General features: G+C 36.2%; 1 protein-coding gene across 2 annotated transcripts; it reads right to left on the reverse strand.

Moving 5' to 3' along the window:
- Nucleotides 1–1,810: 1,810 nt before the first annotated feature.
- Nucleotides 1,811–22,109, reverse strand: LOC126827493 (ATPase family AAA domain-containing protein 3-A). Of its 2 annotated transcripts, none has more exons than XM_050556882.2 (15): nucleotides 21,850–22,109; nucleotides 20,816–20,892; nucleotides 19,885–20,046; nucleotides 19,126–19,195; nucleotides 18,829–18,994; nucleotides 18,205–18,274; nucleotides 17,574–17,729; nucleotides 16,875–16,931; nucleotides 16,226–16,351; nucleotides 10,652–10,776; nucleotides 9,174–9,225; nucleotides 6,055–6,125; nucleotides 5,592–5,759; nucleotides 4,369–4,477; nucleotides 1,811–3,461 (listed from the first exon to the last, which is right to left on the reverse strand). In XM_050556882.2, the coding sequence occupies exons 1-15, from the start codon at nucleotides 22,040–22,042 to the stop codon at nucleotides 3,261–3,263; spliced, it is 1,803 nt and encodes a 600-aa protein (XP_050412839.2). In that variant the 5' UTR covers nucleotides 22,043–22,109; the 3' UTR covers nucleotides 1,811–3,260. The 2 variants fall into 2 exon arrangements, with proteins under 2 accessions (XP_050412839.2, XP_050412840.1); XM_050556883.2 differs by lacking the exon at nucleotides 21,850–22,109 and adding an exon at nucleotides 21,384–21,451.
- Nucleotides 22,110–23,887: the final 1,778 nt, after the last annotated feature.

A 23,887-nucleotide genomic window follows, 5' to 3' on the forward strand; every position in this document is an offset into this window, starting at 1 on the left:
CTATTTTATTACAGCACTTTGGACTGTGGTGGTTAAATAACGGCAGCTACATATATATTTAACCCACAATCATAAGACATGACACACACCAACCACTAGAGGTAAACCATATGTACTGAAATATCCAATTAATTCATGGTTACCAAGACATTAATTTGACATTTTTGGTAACTATAGGCGTACAGGCTCGATGACTGGTAGGGGGGGGGGGCAGAGCTCGAAATGCCCGAAAAAAATCGGGTTAGCCCCCCCCCCTCCCGCCCACTGAGAACAGGCCCTAAGCTAATTACCTGACATTTTAATTCTTACATCGACGATTTTAGTTAAGTCGAAAACACTGAGTATGCTTTTAAAATTTTTTAGAAGTATTTATTTCTCTTCTATTTTTATTTTGAATGAAATTAAATATGATTATTTAGCCGTTGTGTGTATGAAATATGTCAAACTGATCAAAGCGGAATCACGAAAAAGTCCACTAATTATTCAATATGGCGGCGCCCATGAAAGATAATTTCACAGAAGCGGTTTTATTTGCGAAGACAAATTTAGGAGTATCTAACCTTGTTTTGAAAGATAAACATATTGAAACTGTAAAGACAGTTACAATGGTAAATACTGTATTGCATTATTACTCACTAGCACATTATATATCGTTTTACCGGTGGGGGGGGGCAAAAGTCGACATTTTCGCTAACTTGACATTGTTTACATAAACCATGTGCTTCGGGTGTACAGCCAGTCGATAAGTCCCGCCCCCAAATGATCATGTGAGCGTTTTAAATGGCCGGCATTTAGGGCAGTGATGTTATTCTCAAAGTTTGACGTAGATGGATCGCTGCGTGCAATATGTTCCCCTCCTGGAGAAAATTTTGAAAATGTAACCGTCGCAAATGCGTTATTCTGCTATTCTAGCCCGTGAGTTAAGCAACTCCAAAGTTGTCGAATGGTTTTTTAATCGAAATCCCACTCAATGCCGACCTGAATTCCAACCATCCAATCAGATTGTTGCAGCTGCATTCAAAAATAATAATCGATGCCCGAAAATGTCGCACAAAGTAGAGTGACTCCAGACAAATTGTTTTAATCCATAGTCAATTCAGTACAAATTCGTGGTATTCAATTACAAGAAAAGTTTCTTGAATCCCACTTAATTGGAACTAAAGTTATCGTGTCCCAAAGCATCAACCAATTAAATTGCTTATCTCTGCTTACCCTAAGCTGAAACTGCTCATCCTCGAACTCCATCAGGGCATTGACCTAATAAACACCTGCATCAAGTTTGAACATTCTAGCTCAATTAGGAGAGTTATTGTGTCCCAAAAAGTGTGACGGACTGACAGTGTGTGTAAGAAAGGCACATGAGCTTCAGAGAAAGAGATTATAACTGCGTCTACTCTACACAAACTAGGTCATTTTGGGACTATCATATGGTTCAATTTTATTTCAATAATTTGCTTGCACATAGGGGTTTCTAGCAGTGGATGGAAACTCACAAGGTCGGACAGGCGACCCTACACCATGTCACATACAACCGGGAAATCGAAACCACGCTAGTTGACTTAATGACAGACCTTATGACACAACGCGCGCACACACTAACCATTCGGCTGCCCCCGCCCCCCTGGCTTCAGCCTGTCAAGCCTATTAGTAAATCCCACACTGAATACACCTTCCTAACTTTCTTTGGCACAGTACAATAATTATAAGTTTTCTGGCTTCACATTGATGATATTACGCTTGTATTTATATTTCTGGCCATTAAAAGTTATTCAGCTTTGAATAAATAAAAAACAAGATTTACTCTTGAATATCATATTTGATTTTATAATTTATTCATTTTTACTTCAACACATCACTCCACTATAATTATACACATCTTATAAATCATGTGTATCTTTGATCATTATACCATATAATTACTTGTACTCCTTTAAAGGCCTGTACACACCCAGAATGATTATTTGTAGCCAACGGACCTATTTGTTGGTGGCAAAGAGCTGTTAGTGTTAGGCAAAAGATGCATGACACACCCTATCAATTTTCCATTATGGATGATTATCAGCCAATGGCAAGAAATGTTTTCACCTTATAAAAACCACCTCTTGTTGTCAGCAAATGTTGGGGCACAATGATTATATGCTGGAGATCGAAAATAACCTTGGGTGTGTTCCGGGCTTTAATAAGTTCAATTTGTTCTACAGAGAGTATCTAAGAAGTGGAAGACTGAAATCTCCTAAATACATAATGTTCCATATGCCAACATGGTATAATAATTAGAATATATTTAGTAAAAGATTGTTGCTTATATGGAATTTAACCTCACAGCTTTCTCCACTACACAAATTTCCTTTTACGACCCTACAAATGATGTATCATGGAGACTTTTACTACAAAGATTATAATTAAATGATCCATAGCATTTTGTTTATCCCATATAAACTTGGATCTGCATTGACTTTAATTAAATGATCCATAGCAGTTAGTTAAAAGATCCATGACAGTTTGTTTTATATATACCTAAATTTCTACATGGTTTATAAGTAGTGTATCAATTAGCATCACATAATGGGTTGTTTTATATTTGCTGACTCTTGTAAGATGATGTTAATACACAACAAATGGTGGGGAGCCTCTTTTTGATATCTCCATGTGATGTCAATATTCTTTCTATACATCAGCAAAATTTTTAACTTTATATGTCCCCATATAATGATCATATATCTCAAAAATGTCATTTTCTTCCTAAAATTTGAAGAGTTACAGTTTATATAAAGCCAACATTAGTCTCAAAGTGAAAAACGTATCAAATCACATTTATTTCAAACCAACTGACGGTTACGCAAAAAGTGCCTGGATTCGATATCTGTGAATTGTTTATTGAAACAGACCTAGAATTTTATGCCAATTGAAACTACTGTCCAGCCACAAACTGGTTTGTTTAAACTGATTGAATTATTTGATTAAGATTATACTTCACTGATTAATTTGAATAGTTCTATCTAAACACAAAACAGTCTTTCACTATCAACGCCACAAATTAACAAACAAATACTCTCATTGGTTAATAACAACATACTCTCTAAAACCACTATAGATTGGTCCTTGATACACTAAAACAGTTAATATATATATTAAATGCCGTCACAGTCATTTTTACAAGATGATTCAATCATCCGTGAGATATATTACAATGACTTCCTTAAATGGGACGATGAATATTTACGTAACGAAGTAGAATAACCTATGACCTATGTCTTCCATCAAGATTTGGTTTTCGGTGAATCATGTCTAGAAAATGAAGCAGCGTCTTTAACTGAAATATATTCTGGTGCCCCAGGGTTACGTAGCTCCTGTTCCTTCTGCCAATTGACTTTCTTTGTGTGTTGAGCTACAGCATCAGCTACAATGGCGTCAATCATTTTCTGTGTTAGTACACCATCTTCTGAAGCGTATGCTTTGGCCTGAATAAAGATAAAGGTATTAAACATTTTACAAAGAAAATCAAAGTAAAGGAATGGGGTTTAACATCTTGTCAACACAATTCTTTGGTCATTTTGAGACTTAAAGGAGCTAAATCCCTATTCTTTGACACCTAGGGTTGCAACATATATAATAATATATGAATGTATATAAACTGATTTACATTAAATCATTTGTAATTTTACTGTAAATACGCGAAGAGTCCAAATTGAATAGCAGTCTTTGGTTTCTGGTTATTCCAGTCTACACCGGTGGTACTCTCCCGTGGGGTATGTTTAGCCTCGTTTATTGAGTCGCTTCATTACAAATGGCACTCGAAAGCACTCTGGCATGCGATTCGTGCGCCAATTTCTAAATTTTCATTTTGTCTTAAATATTGGATATCAGAAACCCATCTTGTCACGGTAGGATCACATCAATGTTGATTTAAATTGGCCAGTAAATCGTGTTTGCAATGTCGAAGATAGTGGATGATATTAGAGACTTACCTCCTTTAACATATTATCATTTTGATTTCAGTAGTTATATGGACAATGTAAGGGGGAGAATTGTGCCTGGAAAGCTGCATTTCAGGTTACTTTTCTGCCCTGGTTCTTTTACTGGCTTGGATCTTGGTTTTTCGTGCCATCTGAATGACTAGACAATTTCAATGACAGCCCTGTATAGTTGCTATCCGTGATGGGGGTGGGGGGACCAGGGTTCAAAAACCCTAAGGTTAATTTTGGCCTACGACACAATTCAAACCCAAGACATGGTTGAGAGCCTTGTGCCAAGTCGCTCAACTGCAGTACCATCAGATCTTTATCTTTCTTGTTGCTACATTCCAGTTTAAATAGATTCATCAATTCAATAAACCACTTTGTATTATATATATAATGGTAAACTTACCTGCCAGGCAACACCTAACTTAGCTATTTCTCTGCCAGATAGACCTGATGTTTTCTTAGCAATCTCTGCACATTTAACACCATAATCAAACTGTTCCACCTTTAATCTTCTGTAAACAAAAAAATCAATTTTTTAAATTAAAATTTCATTATTCAATAAAAGACAGGTTGCCAGGCAACGAAACATATGCCCACAGCAGCTAAATCGTTGCATGTTTTTACTTTTTTCGGTAATGAAACATTCATAATACACTTAAATCTGATTAAGAGTAACAACTCATTAACTAATTATCAGAAAATCATTAGAATTTGTTTGTTTTTTAAAAAGTTATACAAAACATTTAATATCATGGATTTAGCTTGATTGAAAATCAATATACTTGTTCATCTCAAGACCTTAGACTCTGTGTATCAATCTGAAGTCAATCGGATGATAACTTTAGCCTCCAGAGCGTCACAAGATTTTCAAAGTGATCAAGGGCCATAACTTTGGCAGTAATTATCAGAAATCAATAGGATTTATTGTCTCATGACCTTAAACACTGTGTATAAATTTAAAGTCAATCGGTTAATATTGGTCGTATTTTGTTGTCGCCCCCCCGTCCTGCTTGTGGACGCCGGACAAACAGACGGACGGGGGGCGACGACAAAATACGACCACGTGGGCGTATAAAAACAGTATTTTAAACCGGCAAACAAATTAACAATGAAGGCCATGTAATCACAACACTTGCACAAGACATACCTACACTATTGACCTTAAAGGTGCAATATGACAGAACAAACGGAAAATATAGTTTCTGACCGTGATCAATAAGAAGTAGTCTTACTAAAAAGTATATTGGTCAAATTACTATGAAAATGACAAGCTAATGTCCACATCTGAAGGATAACTCAATTCAATCAATGATAATTACAACATGTGACAACTACAATATTAAATAAAATTCCAAGGTAGTGACAAATAAACCTTTCACTTAATAAAGTGGTAGAAGGGTGGAAGAATCCCTCTAACAGCGCATGCGCACTAAAAAATCTTTTGTCTATAGATACCCCCTAAGAGGAATTATTTATTTTGTACAAGTTGATGAAGGGCTGTAGCCCAAAACACATCCTGGATTAAACCATCATACTTTACAGTCTTATCAAGTTTGTCGCTTGGATATTTTTAAATTGTTTAGGATTTTGTACAACATTAAATCATATAGAACAGTGTTATACTACCTTGTTCCTTCTGTAGCTGGTTTTAACACATATTCATGGAAATAGTGTCGACACATTCTCTCTCTTTCTTCTAGACTCGGCACATCAAATTCTACCATTTCATCTAACCTATCATTTATAGCCCAATCAAATTGTTCTGGCTGATTACTAGCTAATACTAACATAAATCTGAAATACAAAGTAATAGTTTTATATATAGTTTATTTTATATACCTCAAAATAACATTCTACTATCCTTCATATATATCAATTTTACAATCTATTATATTCTTCTTTATAAACCTTCAACTTGACATTCCACTATCATTCTCCTGAATATACCTAAACTTTTCACAATGTACGACAATTAGAAGTGAGAGGATACCAGAAAACAAACATGACCATTCTAGAATTTAACCCACATTCGCAAGACTTGACACACACCACCTTCCTTCTACTCTAGACGTCAACCATATGTACTTACTTTTTAGATTGTTCACCAGTTCTATATAAAAAGGCATTCAAAGTAGCTCTCATATCTTCACTTATAACTTCCTGAAAACAAATCCAATTTTCATGGTTCATTCAATGAAATGGTGTATTGTGAGATAAGGGAGAGGGTATTAGGGTTGAAAGGTCACTCAGGTTATCATGGGTGTAGCTATATATTTCTATTTCCATATTTCACTTCTGTGTGCAGAGATGGAAAAGAAGTGAGGGGGAGAACCCATAAGAACAACCTTGACACATAAAAGTCGAATTGAAGATTAGACAAGATGACTAGTCGTCACCAACCCGCGCCCTTGCACTTGTTTGGAAGGCATAAGGAAAAACAACCTCTTGGAATATCAATGGAACTAGTCACAAGATTTATACACTGATCACAGTAACTCGGCAAGGCTCAGTCGCTACTCCCTGTAAAGTTTGCACAACGACCTTTGCCTACCTCAATCAGTTGCTGTATGTTGAACATTAAGCTTATACATCAGAAAATAAAATACTATAATAGTTTGATGTTTGTGCAAAAATTTCAAAAAGATTTCTTGAACGGATAATGAAATATGCACTAGAAATGAAATCGGGACGGAAGAATGGTCATCAGAAAATAAAATAAAAGGTTGATGAATGTAAAAGTGTTATAAAGGTATCTTGAACAGTTTTTGAGATATGCTCTAGAATAATAATTATATACCAAAAACTAATTCAAATGTGTAGTAAAATTTCAAAAATCATTTAAAAGAGCATTTTGTTTCGATGGAAACAAAAAAATTATCAAATCAGACAAATTTCTAATTAGCAAAAGGCACAATTACTGTAATATGATGATGTGTGTGCAAATTTTCAAAAAGATATTTTGAACGGTTTATGAGAAATACTCCGGAAACAAAATTGGACAGCGAAAACTAAGTCAAATCATTAAATCCCAGAAATTCCATATTAGCAAAAGGCACAAATACTATACTCCGCCAAATTAAAAACTTGACACTGATGAATTTCAACAAATTTTTTTTTCTGGTAAGTCAAATAAATTTTAAAGTGTTTCTAACGATAGTAAGTAGTAAGAAGCCTTTCATTTCATAAAATTGTAAAGTCACATGGATCACGTGACTTTTGAGCATATAAAGATGAAAAACCTGAAAAACACGTGCAAACACAAACTCGTGAGGTCAATCGATGCAAGTTTGCTTAAACTGAACACGCACGCGTAACTTGAACTGGAAAAACAAATTAAAATTGTTATTTTCATCTTTGTTAGAAAATGCCGCGCCTTCCAAATGTAGAATGTCTACGTGCTATAGGTAGGCTCTATGCTGGTCAGTCTGTGGTCACTGTTGCAAGAGCCTTTAATTGTTCACGCCAGACAATAATTAATCTTAGAATGAGAGTGCTTCAAACTGGAACTATTGCCGACTGCCCAAAGGCCGGAGCACCACGTGTGACGTCACTCCAGGAAGATCAAGCAATACGATTACGTCATCTTAGAAACAAAATTGTCACTACAACCTCCACAAGTAGAGATGTTTGGTTGAAGGGTAACTGCACAAACTGTTCAAAATCGCTTGCAGGCTGCTGGTCTTCGAGCTCGGAGGCCCTATAATGGACCAATATTGACACCTCTTCATCGCCGTAACCGACTTGTGTGGGCCACAAGACACATAAGATTTACTCAAAGACAGTGGAATTTGGTTGTCTTTAGTGACGAATCTCGATTCACTTTGAGATTTGCCGATGGCAGGGTCCGAGTGTACCGCAGACGAGGTGAACGTTACGCTCAAGTATGCGTCAGAGAAGTTGACCGATTTGGTGGCGGCAGCGTTATGGTTTGGGGTTCTTTTTGTGCACATGGACGTTCTCCTCCTGTTGTTGTCCAAGGGAACTTAAATGCTGTCCAGTACAGGGATCAGATTTTGCAACCTGTTCTTCTTTCGTTTATGCAGGGACATGGGCCTGGACTAACGTTTCAACAAGACAATGCTCGACCCCATACAGCAATTGCTACCCAGAATTTTTTAAGAAATGGCGGTGTCCAAGTCCTGGATTGGCCGTCGCTTAGCCCCGACCTTAATCCTATTGAACACATCTGGGACGAACTGGGTCGCCGTGTTCGTCAGCAAGTGAATCCACCACTGACGTTGCAGGACCTTCAACATGCTCTTGCTGAGCAGTGGCAACGTCTTCCTCGGGTAGTGTTTACTAATGTTCTGAGATCCATGAGAAGACGTGTGGCAGTACGAGACGCTAGAGGAGGCCACAACCGTTACTAAACACTTTATTCCGATTGTTCTCCAAGTCTGTGAATTTCATTTTGGGGGGTACTGTGACATCATGAACGTTATCAATGTCAAGGACTTTCTGCAAGACGTATTCTTGCTTTCTGTTGATGTCAAGGTCGTCTGTGCACAACATAACACTAAAATAGTTGCCTTGAACCAAATATTAAAAATCTAGTCCCCAAAATCCTGAGTATCAAGTTTTTAAATTGGCTGAGTATATAATAGGTTAATTTTTTTTACAAAGTTTCATGAAGATATCTTGAATATTTATGAGATATGGTCCGGAAACAAATTGTACACCAATCTAAATACAAATTTGTTTCCATGGAAACACAAAAAATACTAATCCCAGAAATTCCTAAATAGCAATAGACACATCTGCTATAATACATGTAGGTTAATGTTTGTACAAAGTTTCATGAAGATATCTTGAATGGTTTTTTTTAGAAATACTCAGGAAACAAAATTGTACACCAAAAACTATGTCAACTTTGTTTCCATGGAAACACAAAACAAAATAAATCCCAGAAATTCCTAAATAGCAAAAGGCACAACTATAGTAACAGGTTGGTGTGTGTACTAAGTTTCAGAAAGATATCTTGAACGGTTTATGAGAAATGCTCCAGAAACCAAATCGGGACTGACGGATGGACCCCATTTCAATATCCCTCCCTAACTTCGTTCAGCGCTGGATAATAACAGATCTGTTGATCCACTCAACACACCCATCTCCCCAATTCAGAAACAAAAGACAATTGGTACAAGTCCATTTTTTTTAATCACCCAAATCAACTGGTTTTAGCACCCAAATTAAAACTGCATTACTTACTGTACTTCTTTTTCTAAGAAATGCATCTGCTTCATCAACAAACAGTAAAACGCTGAAACAAGAAGTGAAAAGTATCAGACCAAAGAATAGTTATGAGATTTTCCTAATCAAGATATATTAGTAAGTGTCAGGAAATTCTAATAAAGAAATAAATTTATGATAATTTTTATACTGATCCTATTTAGTTCATTAAAGGACAATATTGGTGCTAGTCATTATCACATGTGATAGAACACATTCCAAATATAAATGAAATGAAATGAAATGAAATGGGGTTTAACGTCCTACTGTTTTGCTCCGAACTGGGCTAATAAAGACGGGCATACGCCATACAGTGTGCTATGAGGGAAATTTTGCCCGGACAGCGGCACTACGGCCTACTCTTATATCGAATTCCAACTGTCAAGGGATCTTTTACGTGCACGCCAATGTGTACACGGGACCTCGGTTTTTCGTCTCATCCGAATGACTAGACAGCTGTCCTTGTCAGGCCCCCCGTCCTGCATCACTGACAAGGGGGAACCACGCCGGAAAATCGGGATGAACTTTCTCGGCCAATGCAGGGATCGAACACCCGACCTCCAGGCTAGCGAGCCAGCGCCTTACCCACTTAGCCACCAAGATCCCCATTCCAAATATAATTTTAACACAGAGATCGTTGCTACGATAGCTGAATAATACAGATTTCCTGAATCGGAAGTGACGAACGCCAAAGGAAAACACGAGTCATGCCTCTATATAACTGACTATTGTGACGAGTGATAACAGATACACGGCCGAATTTCTGCTCACTAATAATTCCTTCGAAGACCAAAAGTTATTATACGGGACTGTAAGAGGATACCTGACAATTTAATAAAGTAATTGAATGTCATTAGATAAGAGAACACAAGAAAAATAGAAATAGTCCGTACATTCCCTTGTTTATTCATTCTATACCTTATAAAAACATGGTAATGCACGGACTTTTTCTGTTTTTCTTTTGTGTTCTCTTATCTAGTGGCAGTCAATTCTTTTTATGAATTGTCAGATATCCTCTCACGGTCTCATCCAACAACTTTTGGTCTTGGAAGGAATTATTAGTGATCAGAAATTTCCCCATGTATCTGTTATCACTCGTCACTTCAGTCAGTTATATAGAGGGATGCCTCGTGTTTTCCTTTGGCGTTTGTCACTTCCAATTCAGGAAACCTGTATTACTCAGCTGTCGTAGCAATGATCTCTGTGTTAAAATTATATTTGGAACGTGTTTAATTAGCTCTATCACATATGTGATAATGACTGACACCAATATTTTCTTTTAAAAAGAACTAGACTGCTTTAATTTGGGACAAAATTAAAACTGTTGATTGCATTCTTCAAAATAACACATCAGATGAACCTCAAATTATATTTTGAACCAATTCAAAAAGATCAGACCCCTCTAAATTAAGAGCTCAAAATTCACAGGGAAATGTTTTATTATATAATTTACTTACCCTCTCCTACTTGTCTGAGCCCAATCAAAAACTTTATGCATGGCTGTTACCCCTTCTTTTCCCATTGGAGCTACGTCACCACCAGTCATTATCGCATAATCCATTCCTGAGTGCCTGGCTAAACTCTGTTAAAAAGTCAAAATTTCTGCATATTAATTGCTTTATATGGTTGAAATAAAAGATAAATTATAGCCAATTAGATTCGACTAATCTGAATATGAGCAAGACTTCCATTTTGTCGTGTAAAGTCAGGTTCAGATTTCTATTCTTTTTTTTGATTTTTAAAAAGATAATAGGTAGAGATCTGTGCCAAAAAATGATGGAATGATCTTGCAAAAAAGTTACAAGTCCTAGAAATAGATAAAAAGATAGGGTTGAATACCCACTAAACTAAAGTTGGTCTGACCACGAAAGAGCAAAAATCTAATGTAAGTATAGCCCATGGTTACTATATCAACTTTACGACAAGTTCACACCAATCTGGTTAAAATTCAGTCGGCTGTTAACGTTTAAGTGTCCGACACGCCAAAACGCTTTTCGATTTTTCAATTACGACCTTAATCCGGTTGATTGGCTGGTGACGTCACAGGCACTACACATAGGATATACATTATCTATACAATATCTCACTGTCTGTACAATATAGCACTATCAATACACACAACAAGTTGACAAGCGTCTATTGACGGTCCAATTACCACATGACTGGCCTAATCATAATCACCGAATTATCGTCTTTCATTGGTATAGATTAGACATTTGTGTTCGGAATATTTTAGAGTGAATTTAAAATGCTGTATCATGCCTTAGATCAATTTAAGCTGCCTTTGTTTAAATAGGCCACGTGTCAAATGAAGACAACTCAAGAAATTAGCGCATTTACCGGTAATTTGGATAACCCAGTAATACTCGATATCCCAAACTTAAGTACAGAAATAAAAATGGTGCCAGTCATTTGTCGATATATTCATTATTAGCTATATATAATAATAATAACCATTTCTATACATAAAGAACAACTTTTATCATAATTCCATTTGAAATTTACAGTGAATATGGAATTTTCCAATGACTATGCATAACATGTACAATAGATCGCACTCATTTCTCTGCCAATCAACGCTGGGAACCTTATTACCATGTACCGTTCCATGTACTATGGGTGTAGTAAATGATGTAAAACTTCGGCGCGAAAATTGCACGGGATCATACGTGGAGTTCCTGGTGCCGTTTGGTGAGTGATTAAACTGTCAATGCAATTGTAAAATACTTTTATTATAAAGAAGATAAACGATTTTAGACATTATAACCTTATCGTATCAAAAACGTTGATCCATCCATCAATTAAATGTTGTTTAAACGCCAATCAACAAATAATACAAGGCTACTTGATTACAAAAACACCGGTGAGCAATAATTATTGGGTAAATAGTAATTATAAACAACTGATGAGTAAAACTTAATTATTTTATACAATTAATGTGAGTGTGTGTACGATTCTACCATTAGTTCGTTCGTGAGGTATTACGCACACGTTCCGCTTAGAATGATGTCTTTGATCTGGCCGGCGTAAAAAAAGATAATTACCTAATCAACATTCTTAATCCCACTAACACTCACTGCTAACACCAACGTGTAAATTAATTTATGACCCATGCCTGTATAACTTTTATAGTGGGATTGATTAATTAATGACAGATATTAACGACACTACACTTTATGTTGAAAAGCGAAGTGCTCGCAGTAAAAACCACATTGCTGGACCCGTATATTATTTACATATTAAAAGTGTTCGTCCAATAAGTTCCATATTTTAAAAAAAATAATTAAAGATACATTATGGAAGATTTTTATAGAGAGTTGGCCATTCTTGCTATAACAGTTCAAAAGTAGATGATGAAAGAAGAATATATTGAAATATTCAGTCAAATTACTTTATTCTGAACATAGTTATCATCGTTGTAATATTTGCCTAGAAATGGTAGCGAATTGTGTCTTCACCTTCGCTGACCGTTTGATTGACAGGCGTTAACTCCACCTACATATCTCGATTATCAAGTAAAGTTTTCAATGGCATACCGAAACGCTTTACAGTGGCCTCGCTAAGTACCAGGGGGCAACTGTAAAAAAAAATGCAAACAGCAACTGGGGGGGGTGGGGGGGTGTCTGCCAGCCAAAAAAAGTGCATTTCCGGGTAAGAAAATTGGGTGGTCTAACTGAGTTCTGCAAGAAAAAAAGCATTTCCGGGTAAGAAAATTGGGTGGTCTAACAGAGTTCTGAAAGAAAAAAAAAGCATTTCCGGGTAAGAAAATTGGGTGGTCTAACAGAGTTCTGAAAGAAAAAAAAAGCATTTCCGGGTAAGAAAATTGGGTGGTCTAACAGAGTTCTGAAAGAAAATTGCATGAAACAGGATACAAAGTGTTTCAGTTCATATCAATAACAACTCCATCAAAATAAAATCGTATTTTAGACCGTATTCAAAATTAAAATGCTTGAGTCTTGGGTCGCTGGTAAATAAATTATGAAAGAAAATGCTATTCGAATATTTCAAATAAAATATTTTTAACGTTTGAAGATTTTAAAAAAGATTAGTAAATTAGCCATAGTGTGGCCTTTTTGACCGGTAGTGCCAGTCGTGAATGAATTATTTACGGCCTGTTAACCGAGACTACACAGGGATAACTCTTGGCAACAACCGGCAACAATGATGGCTACACTTTCGAAGTTTTGATAACTTTAACATGGGTGAGTTTTTAGCCTTTATTATTTTATTTGCAGACCGTCAACACCATTTTAATGCTAGTTCTTGCTCAGAGAAGAGCAGTTCTTGCATACACCCCTCAGAATACCCTATAAAACTATGTGATGCCTAGGATTCAAGTGGTTGCATGTATATCGTTCTGACGTGTTGTCAATCATTGTCATTGTCAATTTTAGCATAATTTCCTGTTATCCTAGGCCCAAATCAGCTGCTATTTCACCTCCCCTAGTGACTATATTTTCAAACAATTTCTTGAGACTAATGACTCATTATCAGGCTGATCATGTTATTCAGAATTTGGGCAAACTTTGATTTAAATTGTCCACTTTAAAGTAAACACTGCAGAGTGCAAAAAAAAAAAAAAAAAATTGTCCACACTGCTTAGTTACGAATAATTTATGATGCCTGTATATGACTGATTTTCTTCTGTTTTATATATTTCAGAGATGTGTTTGGATGAAGTTTGAAAAAAGTGTGATGGTCAATTGAGCAGAATTTCTTGAAGATATTAGTCAATATAGATTTGAGTTGAGGAAGATGACTGAGCACAAAATGAAAAAAAAGTACACTGTAATATGTATATACGCAGTTATTCGCCTTGCTAAAACAGGGGGTGTTATATATTGTCCAATCGACAGAGTCTAATCCACCAATCAAAACGCAAGATTCACCCGTAAGCATGTTACAATTTACAATGCCGTGTCGATACTGTTTTTTTCCCTGTCTCGGAGGTGGTGTTGGGTAACTATGTTTTTAGGACAAGTGTGATACTTAAGTGAATGGTGAACTTTGTATCATAAGGTGAGGACTGTGATTAACTTTATAATTCCTCCGGGAAAGTGAACTTTAATTTCATGAAAACCCATGCTTTCTAACATGGCGGATCTCCATAGACATCGTGAACTCTGAACCGTGAACTCTGTGAACCGTGAACTCTGTGAACCATGAACTCTGTGAACTGTGAATTCCGTGACTCGTGACCTCTAATTATTGAATTAGAACTGTCAACAAAGAAAACTGTCAACTTATTTATGTTAGTACTGTAACTCCTGTTTCTTGTATATGTTTATTTACATAAATATTCATTAATATTTCAAAGCCTTATCATTTCATTCAAGTGTTATCCCGTGATTTGATCAACTGTTGTCCTGTCAATTTGGTTTGCCAGCCCACTCAGAATAAACACATCGCGTGGAGAGGGTCAACATCTTTTTTACCCACAACACCGCAGCGTGCCGAGATGAGATTTTGGTAATCTTTTACTTCTTCACACTCTGGTCAAAATTGGTCAACCTGTGATCAGTAGATTTGAGTGGATATGGGAAAGCACAATAAATGAATAGGTACAAGCCTAAGTTCATATATTTTAGCCTGTCTCTGCATATGGGCAGTCTTAGACTATCTTTGCTAATAATTCAGACTCATAATTTTGTCGAACATCAACTCAATAGAAATACTGTATTTATAACATATCGTCTTGTCATTTGTTCTATTGCTCAGCCTTTTAGTAGTTAGGTATTGCACATACTTTTGGTCTAAAATGAGATATTTCAAGAAACACATTTTCTTGCACAAGATTTTAGGGTGGTCTAATAAGCAACTGTGAGGAACATATTTTCTTGCGCATGATTTTTGGGTGGTCAATTAAGCAACTGTGAAGAACACATTTTATTGCGCAAGATTTTAGGGTGGTCTTTCTTAAAAATGATGGTGCATATTTTTTTACGCAAGATTTTAATGGGTAGGTGGTCTACCCAGGTCCAGTGCATATTTTTCGACTTGAGGTATGATGTTTTTTTTACTACTGCCCCCCGTAAGTACACTCTATCATTTAGCCTCGATCTAACTGATGTATTTTCATCAGGTTATCCCTTATTTGATTTAATCAATTAGTAAAATCCTATTTAAATCCGAGCTCTAGCCGAGCCATCCGTGGGTCTACAGAGTTGATTTTGGTCTTGTTGTTTAAATAAAGATCTAATTTATAATTTCTATAAAATCTGAAGCCTAAATTAAGACTTGCAATAATCAGATTTAACTCTTGCATAATGCATGTTTAAGAGTTCAAGACTTCAAAGTTTAAAAGTTGTAGGCACTCTAAATTGGATCTTAAATTAAAATGAATTACAAAACAAATTATTCCGTAGTCAGGCGTTAAAGAATACACACGCCGGCTGTATATAGGTAATTAAGGAATAAACATTCCGAATGCATTCGGTCACTGTGACGTCACTGGCGTCTGAGGGGATTAAGAGTGTTTTCGATAATTGCCAAGGTCTATTTCTACGACTTTGAGTGAAGATAGCTGAATTAATTTCAACCAGATTGGTGTGAACTTGCCGTAAAGTGGATATAGTAACCATTGGCTACACGCATTAAAAAGTTTCTTCCCCCATCTTATCTGCACTTTAAGTAGTCCAACTTGGCATATGAATGCATCTTCCACAGAACTGTAACAGTTGTACTGACCCTAGCTTTTTAATAAAAGCCACATTTTATACCCCATGTCTGCACCATAAAATCACAAATTTCAACATTAATATTCTGTTGATTTCATTTTGTTTGTGTTTGAGAGAATTGATCTGTGGTGCATTTACGTGACTGTGATTACGTCAGTCTCACATATTATTGTCTTGATCTGATGTAGTTACATTCAGAATTGCAAGATTAAAGTGTATCTCTCAAACAAGACTTACAATCATTCAATTATAAAAAGCTGTTGTGTAGTTTTCCAGCAATGTCTAAGCTCTGGACTAAGATACCAATGTTTGTTATATATTACAAGTACAGAACCATTCATATAAAATTCTTACCTTAGCAAACATAGTCTTTCCTGTACCAGGTGGACCATACATTAAAATATTCCTGTAATAACCTTTGTTCTTTCTCGTATGTCTGGTAGCTATAGCAACGTCTCGTAATCTCTCTTCTAATTGTGGCTGAAAATAGAAATCATAGTTAAGAAAGATGAAGATAAACACAATGCAATTCTTCAAATCAAATTGTTATTTTCTATGGTCATCATGTAAAATACTAGGAAGGACTATTTAGCTTGGACGTCAACATTTCTCATTATTCTTATTCGATTGGCAATGTAACGGATTGGGCTTGAATATCTCGTTCACACAATATTTCTATGGTTACATATGCAATGCAGGTTAAGAGAATTTTGCACGGACAGCAGCATTTCTCCAACTTTTTTTGATTTCCAAATAACAAGGATTTGAGTATATCTGAATGTTCCTTCTGTAACATGACAGGATTCGAACCTGGGACATCTTTAAATTCGCAACATCTATGGTTCTTTTATGTACATTCTAGTCGAGCGTGATTTTGAAATATTAAAACCGACTTGGATTAGTTTCTTTATCAGGCACTATCATTAACAAGCAGGAATTGGTTTTGAAAACTCATTGAGGTCCTTTTTGTGGAGATATAGAAATAAATAATAAATAAACTCACTTTTAATATGATACCTTGTAAAGCATCTTCAGGTTTTGTAGACAATTGTTTAACAGTCTACAAATGAAAATCAACAAATAAATTATGAACCAAGGTAATGCTGTAAATGGAAAGTAGAGACAATTGTCAATAACCTGTTTCAACATACTATATATAGGGCAGTGGTAGTTCAATCTGTTTTGGGGGGTTGGATGGCCGAATGGTAAGTAGGTGCGCGCTGTATCATAAGGTCTGTCACTGAGTCAACTGGCTTTGTTTCGATTCCACGGTTGTACATGACAAGGCATAGGGTCGCCTGTCCAACCTTGTGGGTTTTCTCCGGGTCCTCCAGTTTCCTCCCACTGCTAAAGATCCCTACGCACAAGCAAATTATTGTAAAAAAACTGAACCATGTGTTAGTCCCGAAATGACATAGTTGGTGTTGAGTGGATGTTAAACCCCATTTCTCTCTCTCAATCTGTTTTGCTACTGTATGCATGGTGAATTGTATTGTTAAACACAGCAGTAACAACTGACAATATCCCTTAAAGGCATATATTTTTAATCGCTCTGTGACTAATATCTTGTTACCCATAATTTAGGACACAAAACCGAAATGTTACCTCCCCTGAGAGGCCATTTATCTGCAACAGCCATATTTTTAAACCACTTTTCATGATGCACTAACCCTACTTGCATTAAGAAACATAATATGTTTACCTTTATTGGATGCTTGATAGCTTCTAGAACTGTTAATCTGGATGTATCACGTACAAGTGAAGGTTTACCTAATCGTGATTCAACATATCTAGCAGCCACACCTGTTCCATATTTAGCAGCATATACGCCAATAGCTACTAATGTTAAACCAGCAGCCTGCAAAAGTTGACAAGATGAAAACGAAATAATCACATTGTCAAAAAAACTGGTAGTAAACATATTCGGTTACCTTGCTGCAATTAATGTACAAGGAAGTGTAGACACCTTTTGCTAAAAACAGGCTACACTCAATTTCTAATGAGATTTAAAATAGACTTTGAGCTAAATGGTTTAGCAGACTACTAATCAAAAATACGAAGCAATTATCGAGATTATTTGAAACCATGGCGCATTTCACCTAGTGTTAAAACAACACCTCACAGCCTTTGAATTCATGAGTATTAGCAGACATCTTCTAAAAGTGCAACACTTTCAAGGTCTCCCATCTTTACTTGTTCAATTTTATTCATTTACCAGTCATAAAATTATATTTCTCAATCATTGCAATGTCCGAACTAGGACATATCGATGAAGATATATGCAATATATATTTTATCAATTTCACTAAATGATAAGAGAAATACCAACATACCGATGCTGAAACTTTATCCCAATCATTTATAAAAGCTTGAAATCCAGTTCCTAAAACAGATCCAGCTGTCCTGAAAAGTACCAGTCATAAATGATGCATTAACAGAAATATGAACTCTTGTCTCTAAGAAGATGTCACGGTATATTATTCTTGTACCATGTTAGAATCGGTATATCTGGTAGTACAGTTATACCACAGTTTTGAGTAAAGAATAGGTCATTCATCTTTGACCGGCTAGGATGGATCTTAACCACACTCATTAAACCTAACCATGATTTGGAGAGAGAGAGAGAAATGGGGTTTAACTTCCACTCGACACAAACTGGGTCATTTTGGGACTAACACATGGTTCAATTTTATTTCAATAATTCACTTGCTTGTAAGGTCTTTTGCAGTGGGAGGAAACCGCATGAGGTTGGACAGGCGACCCTACTCCTTGTCACGTACAACCGGGGAATCGAAACCACGCCAGTTGACTCAATGACAGGCCTTATGATCCAGCACACACTTGCCAACCATTCGACCATCCAACCCCCTCCATGATTTGGAAGCTTTGCTTACATAAATTACAACTGAATAAGAAATCCACTTTTAAACTGAATGATTACATAAAGTTTACCATACTTAATTGATTCTAAAACTGTTTGTCGATTTTCAGCTGCTTTTAGACGAATTTGTTCTTTAATCAAATCTTGATTTTCACGATCTACTTTGGCTTTTCCAGACATCTCGGCCTCAATTCTTCTCATTTCATTTTTATGTCGAAGTTCAGCTTCATGTTCAATTGTGCCTGGGAAAATATAAAAAAAACTTTAGAGCTGTAAAAATTTGACAAAAAACACTTAAAGAGAGTGTATAAAAAAAGTTTGAACATCAAAAATGACCCAGCAACCATAAAAAATAAATTATGTATATATATACCTCTTCTCATAGATTCTTGTTTTTGTACCGATTCTTCTTGCCTTCGTAAATTTTCTTCATTCGTCCTTGCCTATAAATCAATATAATCTAATCAAGCATGGATCCAGGACTTTATGGGGATGGAGTGGGGACTGAGACTCATAAAGAGCACATTTTGTGTACCCGAGGCAAAGCGCTGCAAATTAGTTTGCCCTTGATGATGATAAAATACTACAAACTCACCAGAAAACAACCATTTGCCTTTGCAATTGACAGATTTTTAGTATATAGGTCATTATTTTGGGGTTCTGTTATTTTTCATTTGTAGCACTCATATTTTTCTAGTTTTTTTCTTGGGTGTACCTGGATCTGCCCTTGTTGATAAAAGTATATATATATACTCGTCTGACACATTATATATGAACTTGAATAGTTCTCTTCCTAAATGCAACCACAACTATCCCTTTTATCAATCGTATTTTCATATTCCGTTTTCTACCTATCCCACACAAGGAAATGTTATACATTTCATAAAATACTTCCATCTTTTATTAAGATTTTTTTGAATTTGAAACAGAATTTAAGAAAAGAGCACTTTGTTGTTTTCTCAACATTAGTATGTGTAGTTTCACCCCAACCCCTGTGTGTTTAATATGTATAATTTAACTCTAAACTAGCTTACCAGAATTATCTGGCAAAACAGCTCTATACATTAATTTGTTTTATAATAGTCAATGCTGTCTTAATGCAAGAGTATTCTTTGTATAATTTAATTCTTACCTGTTGAATTAGCTGATCATCATATCGTTTCCGAGCCAACTGATCTTGATACTGAGCTCTCTGTTGATGCTGTTTTGTTTCTTCACTGAGTGTTTTCCGCCTTTCCTCTTGTGATACTTTAGCCTGCTCAATTTTCAACTGTTCCATTTGAGCTTCCAGTTCCTTAGAAAAACATTAGAAGGATTAGAAATGAAATGACATGAGCTGATCAAGACGGGCTTATGGCATACAGTATTCTATGAGGGACATTGTGTCTGGACAGTGGCAGCCGCACTACGGTCAACTCTTATGCGCACCCCAATCTGTACAAGGGACCTCGGTTTTTCGTCAGATCCGACCAACTAGACACTGTCCTGCACCACTGGCATGGGGAAATGGCACTTGAAGGATTTTCTCAGAAAGCATCAGGATCAAACCTGAGACCTCCTGGTTAGCAAGCCATCAACCTTTAATCACTGAGCCACAGCGGCTTCAAGAGAGAGATTAGAAGTATTAGCAATAGTTTGCAGAAATCTATTAGGATTCTCCTGGTAGAAATCGGCAAGAATATATTGAATCCAAAGATCTGTTTACATAATTTATTGTCTAACAAGTGGCGGTTACAGGAGGTGGGTCGTAATATTCTCAAGTAAAGCTTGTCCATTCAAAAGATTTGTAATCTAATGCTAGCCAATATAGGAGCTATATTTTAACAATTATAATGCGATATAATGCCATCTGACTACATATTGGGATATTTTAGTAAAAATGTCTTAACAATTAATGGGCAAAGGATAGATCCACAAGACAATGGCAAAATATATGTCTTTAGATTTATGAGCTATTTATTCCCAACATCTGGTTTTGCAACATGTAGATACATTATCATTATGTAGTCCACAAAAGATATCTCAAATTCATATGAAACATTATTATAGTGAAATCGACATACTTTGATTTGCTTCTGCCGATCCATCTGAGCAGTTTGCTCTTGCATCTTTGTAAGATCCAATGCATCTTTGGCATGTTCTGGTTATGAAAAAGAAAAGACAAAATTACCAAAATATCAACGTGTTTGTTTTTTCAAATTGCAAAAAAGATTATGAATTTCATATCAATTAAAAAGTCACGATCTATATATATATGAACTAAATTAAAAGATCATGTTTCTAGTTTTCATTAAAGGAGGCAAGTCTCTATAACTCTATATCATCCAGTCTTTGACATTGCAAACACGACTTATTGGTCAATTTAAATCAACAACGAAGTTGTTATCTTAACGGGAAAAGATGGGCTTCTGATATCCAATATTTAAGACAAAAACAATTTTTTTTCAAATTGGCACCCGAATCGCGTGCCAGAATGAAGCTAAACACATCCTACAGGAGAATACTTCTAGAGTAGACTGGGCCAGATGTCAAAGACTGCCATTTGCGTATTTTGCCAAACATAACTGATTAGAAATAACAGTAAAAACATAAATGATTGAATGTAAATCAGTTTATATACATTCATATTACATTATTATATGCGTTGCGACCCATTTGTGTCCATTTCTAGGTGCCAAAGAATAGAGATTTAGCTTCCGGTTCTTTAAAAGATCATTATTTCTGTACCGGCAGACTACTAGTACAGATACATCCTACTAGTACAGATACATCGTTCTCATAACAGCTGGGGCAATAACTTTGAAATCGATTAATTACAACTCTGATTTTTTTTTTTTTTTTTTTTTCATCTTTGGGCTAGCCAAACTGAAAAATCCAAAAGTATAAAATCTGATATCGGCATCTTGGACTTGGGCCCTTAGAATTAAAGGGAGCTAACTCCATTTATGAACAAAACTACCAGTTGCATAAATTCACTATTCATTTATTTACATAATATCATTATCCCATGGTATTCGAAAAATAAATTTTAGAGATGAGTATACACGGACTATTTACAACCTTGATCTAGCCTAGTTAATGATTAGCCTTTACTTACTTGATGATTCCAATTCCTTTGCGGCGCGTGCAGCCCTTTCAAGGGCGGCCGAGTCAAAGCGGTATGCATCCATTTTGGAACCTTGTCCCTTTCCAGACCCCTTGTCATCTCCATCTGGTGGGGGAGGGGGTAGAAAGGGCGACTGTGGTAGTTGTGGGTTTTGCCCACTGTTGACTCCAAATAACCACGACATTATTCTTCTTTCTTATGAAATATATCGGACGATTTCACGTGTAGAGATACTCATATACGTGATTAACCAGTCTTTTCAACTAAACATACTTTCTTTCAATGATAATCGAGTACCAAGCACATGTTGCAAAATTTGAGATTTACATAAATCTTGATTGACAGGGAACGAAGTAATATAAATATTTGCCTTTAGAAAACAAAATACGGTGCTTTTTATACACATCTCTGAAATACTATACTTTTTGATAATAAAAACTTTAAACAAACAATAGCATTTCTGTACGAACTACGTTTTGGTTGACCGTATACTTTTTTAGTTCCAAAATTTGTAAGATTCGTGGCTGTACTTGCTTAGCTAATGCTAGGTACTCTGTAAATTGCTAATAGTCTATCGTCAATGCTAAACGTGATCGACATGTTAAGTCGAGAACTCGCCCGACCGACCGACTGACCGCCTGAATTTTGTTAAGGGGTCACGGTGGCTAAGTGGGTAAGACTCTGGCTCGCTAGCCTGGATGTCGGGTGTTCGATCCCTATACCGTTTTTTTAGGACTTCGAATTTTGTCTAATGGTTTGGATTGTTCGTACTTGTTTTATTTTATTTTTATTATCCCTGAATTGGTCGAGAAAGTTCATCAAGATATTTTACAACATTTTAAAATAATGATATGTAAAATGATTTTACGTGTAGTTTGAAACGCAGGCTATCCGTGACATAAATATATTAAATATATATACTAAAGTACAGATCTTTATGACATGCATCGTTAAAATATTTCTGATTTAATTACAGGCATATTTTCATAGCTGACAATTAGGTAGTTCGACAAGAGCATGGTAGGGTTATCATTTCTATTCTAATAATTGATATAAAGAAGTTTTCATTTTATCAGGATGTATGATATATTAGAGTTTTATTTTATTAATCCGCTTGTGCGTAGGGGTCTACAGCAGTGGGAGAAAAGTTGAGAACCCACAAAAAAACCTCACCAGGTTGGAAGGGCGACTGTAATGCCTTATCACTTACTATCCTCGGTATCTCCCCAGTGGTCATCATTCCGTTCTACTCCACTATACCCTGGGTTAATCCATAGAGTTTCCACGATTTCAAATTGTCTGCCCAGGCCTTGATTGTAGCTAAAGTCTACAAACCAACTAAATAACAGTTTACAAACCAGTCTTACTCAGGCCCGTATCTAGCCAAAATTGTTGGGGGAGGGGGGGGGGCAAAGGCTTCTGGGGGCGCCGATGTATCTACACTAACGTTCCACAGCGAACAGTACACCGTGGATACACCTGTTGGAAAATTGGGTTTGCGCTAAAAATGACGGAAAAATTCAATTTTGAGACTGTATTTGCGATATTGGCGTATTATGATATTTTGATATGTACATTGTAAAATTTGAAGGAAGGAATACGACTTTAACGTACCTATAATATTCTCGTCGTGGGCGCCCAACCATTGTCACTCGGCTTTATGTGGCGCCCATACTGATATTGGCACGTTGGTCGTTGGCTTCGTAATGCGTCCAATGGGGGAGCTGATTTTTCCCCAATGGGCAAAGGGCGCCAAATCTTTCCGGTGGGGGGGGGGCAGCTGCACCCTTGCCACACACACACCCACCACGCTAGCTACGGGCCTGCAGTCTTTCTTATGAAACGGCCTTCGTTTCTCGTTCGTTTTATAAGGGTCTAGATAACCATATGCCCATTTACTGAATGATTTACTAGTATGTAAATAATGTATATTTTTCTAATTCATTTATATTTAATTATATTATCAAAATCTGTAGTATGTTTCGCTGATTTCAAATATGTATAAATATGTATTACTATTCGTTCTTTT

Source organism: Patella vulgata, chromosome 7 (assembly GCF_932274485.2).
Source record: "Patella vulgata chromosome 7, xgPatVulg1.2, whole genome shotgun sequence".
NCBI classification, from domain to species: Eukaryota; Metazoa; Mollusca; class Gastropoda; family Patellidae; genus Patella; species Patella vulgata.

Coding starts and splice junctions, on each gene's coding strand:
- LOC126827493 (XM_050556882.2), bottom strand. CDS start 22,042: ATGTCGTGGTTATTTGGAGTCAACAGTGGGCAAAACCCACAACTACCA. Junction 16,932..17,573: donor CTATCAAGCATCCAATAAAG/GTAAACATATTA, acceptor TTTCATTTGTAG/ACTGTTAAACAATTGTCTAC. Junction 5,760..6,054: donor ACTGGTGAACAATCTAAAAA/GTAAGTACATAT, acceptor TTTGTATTTCAG/ATTTATGTTAGTATTAGCTA.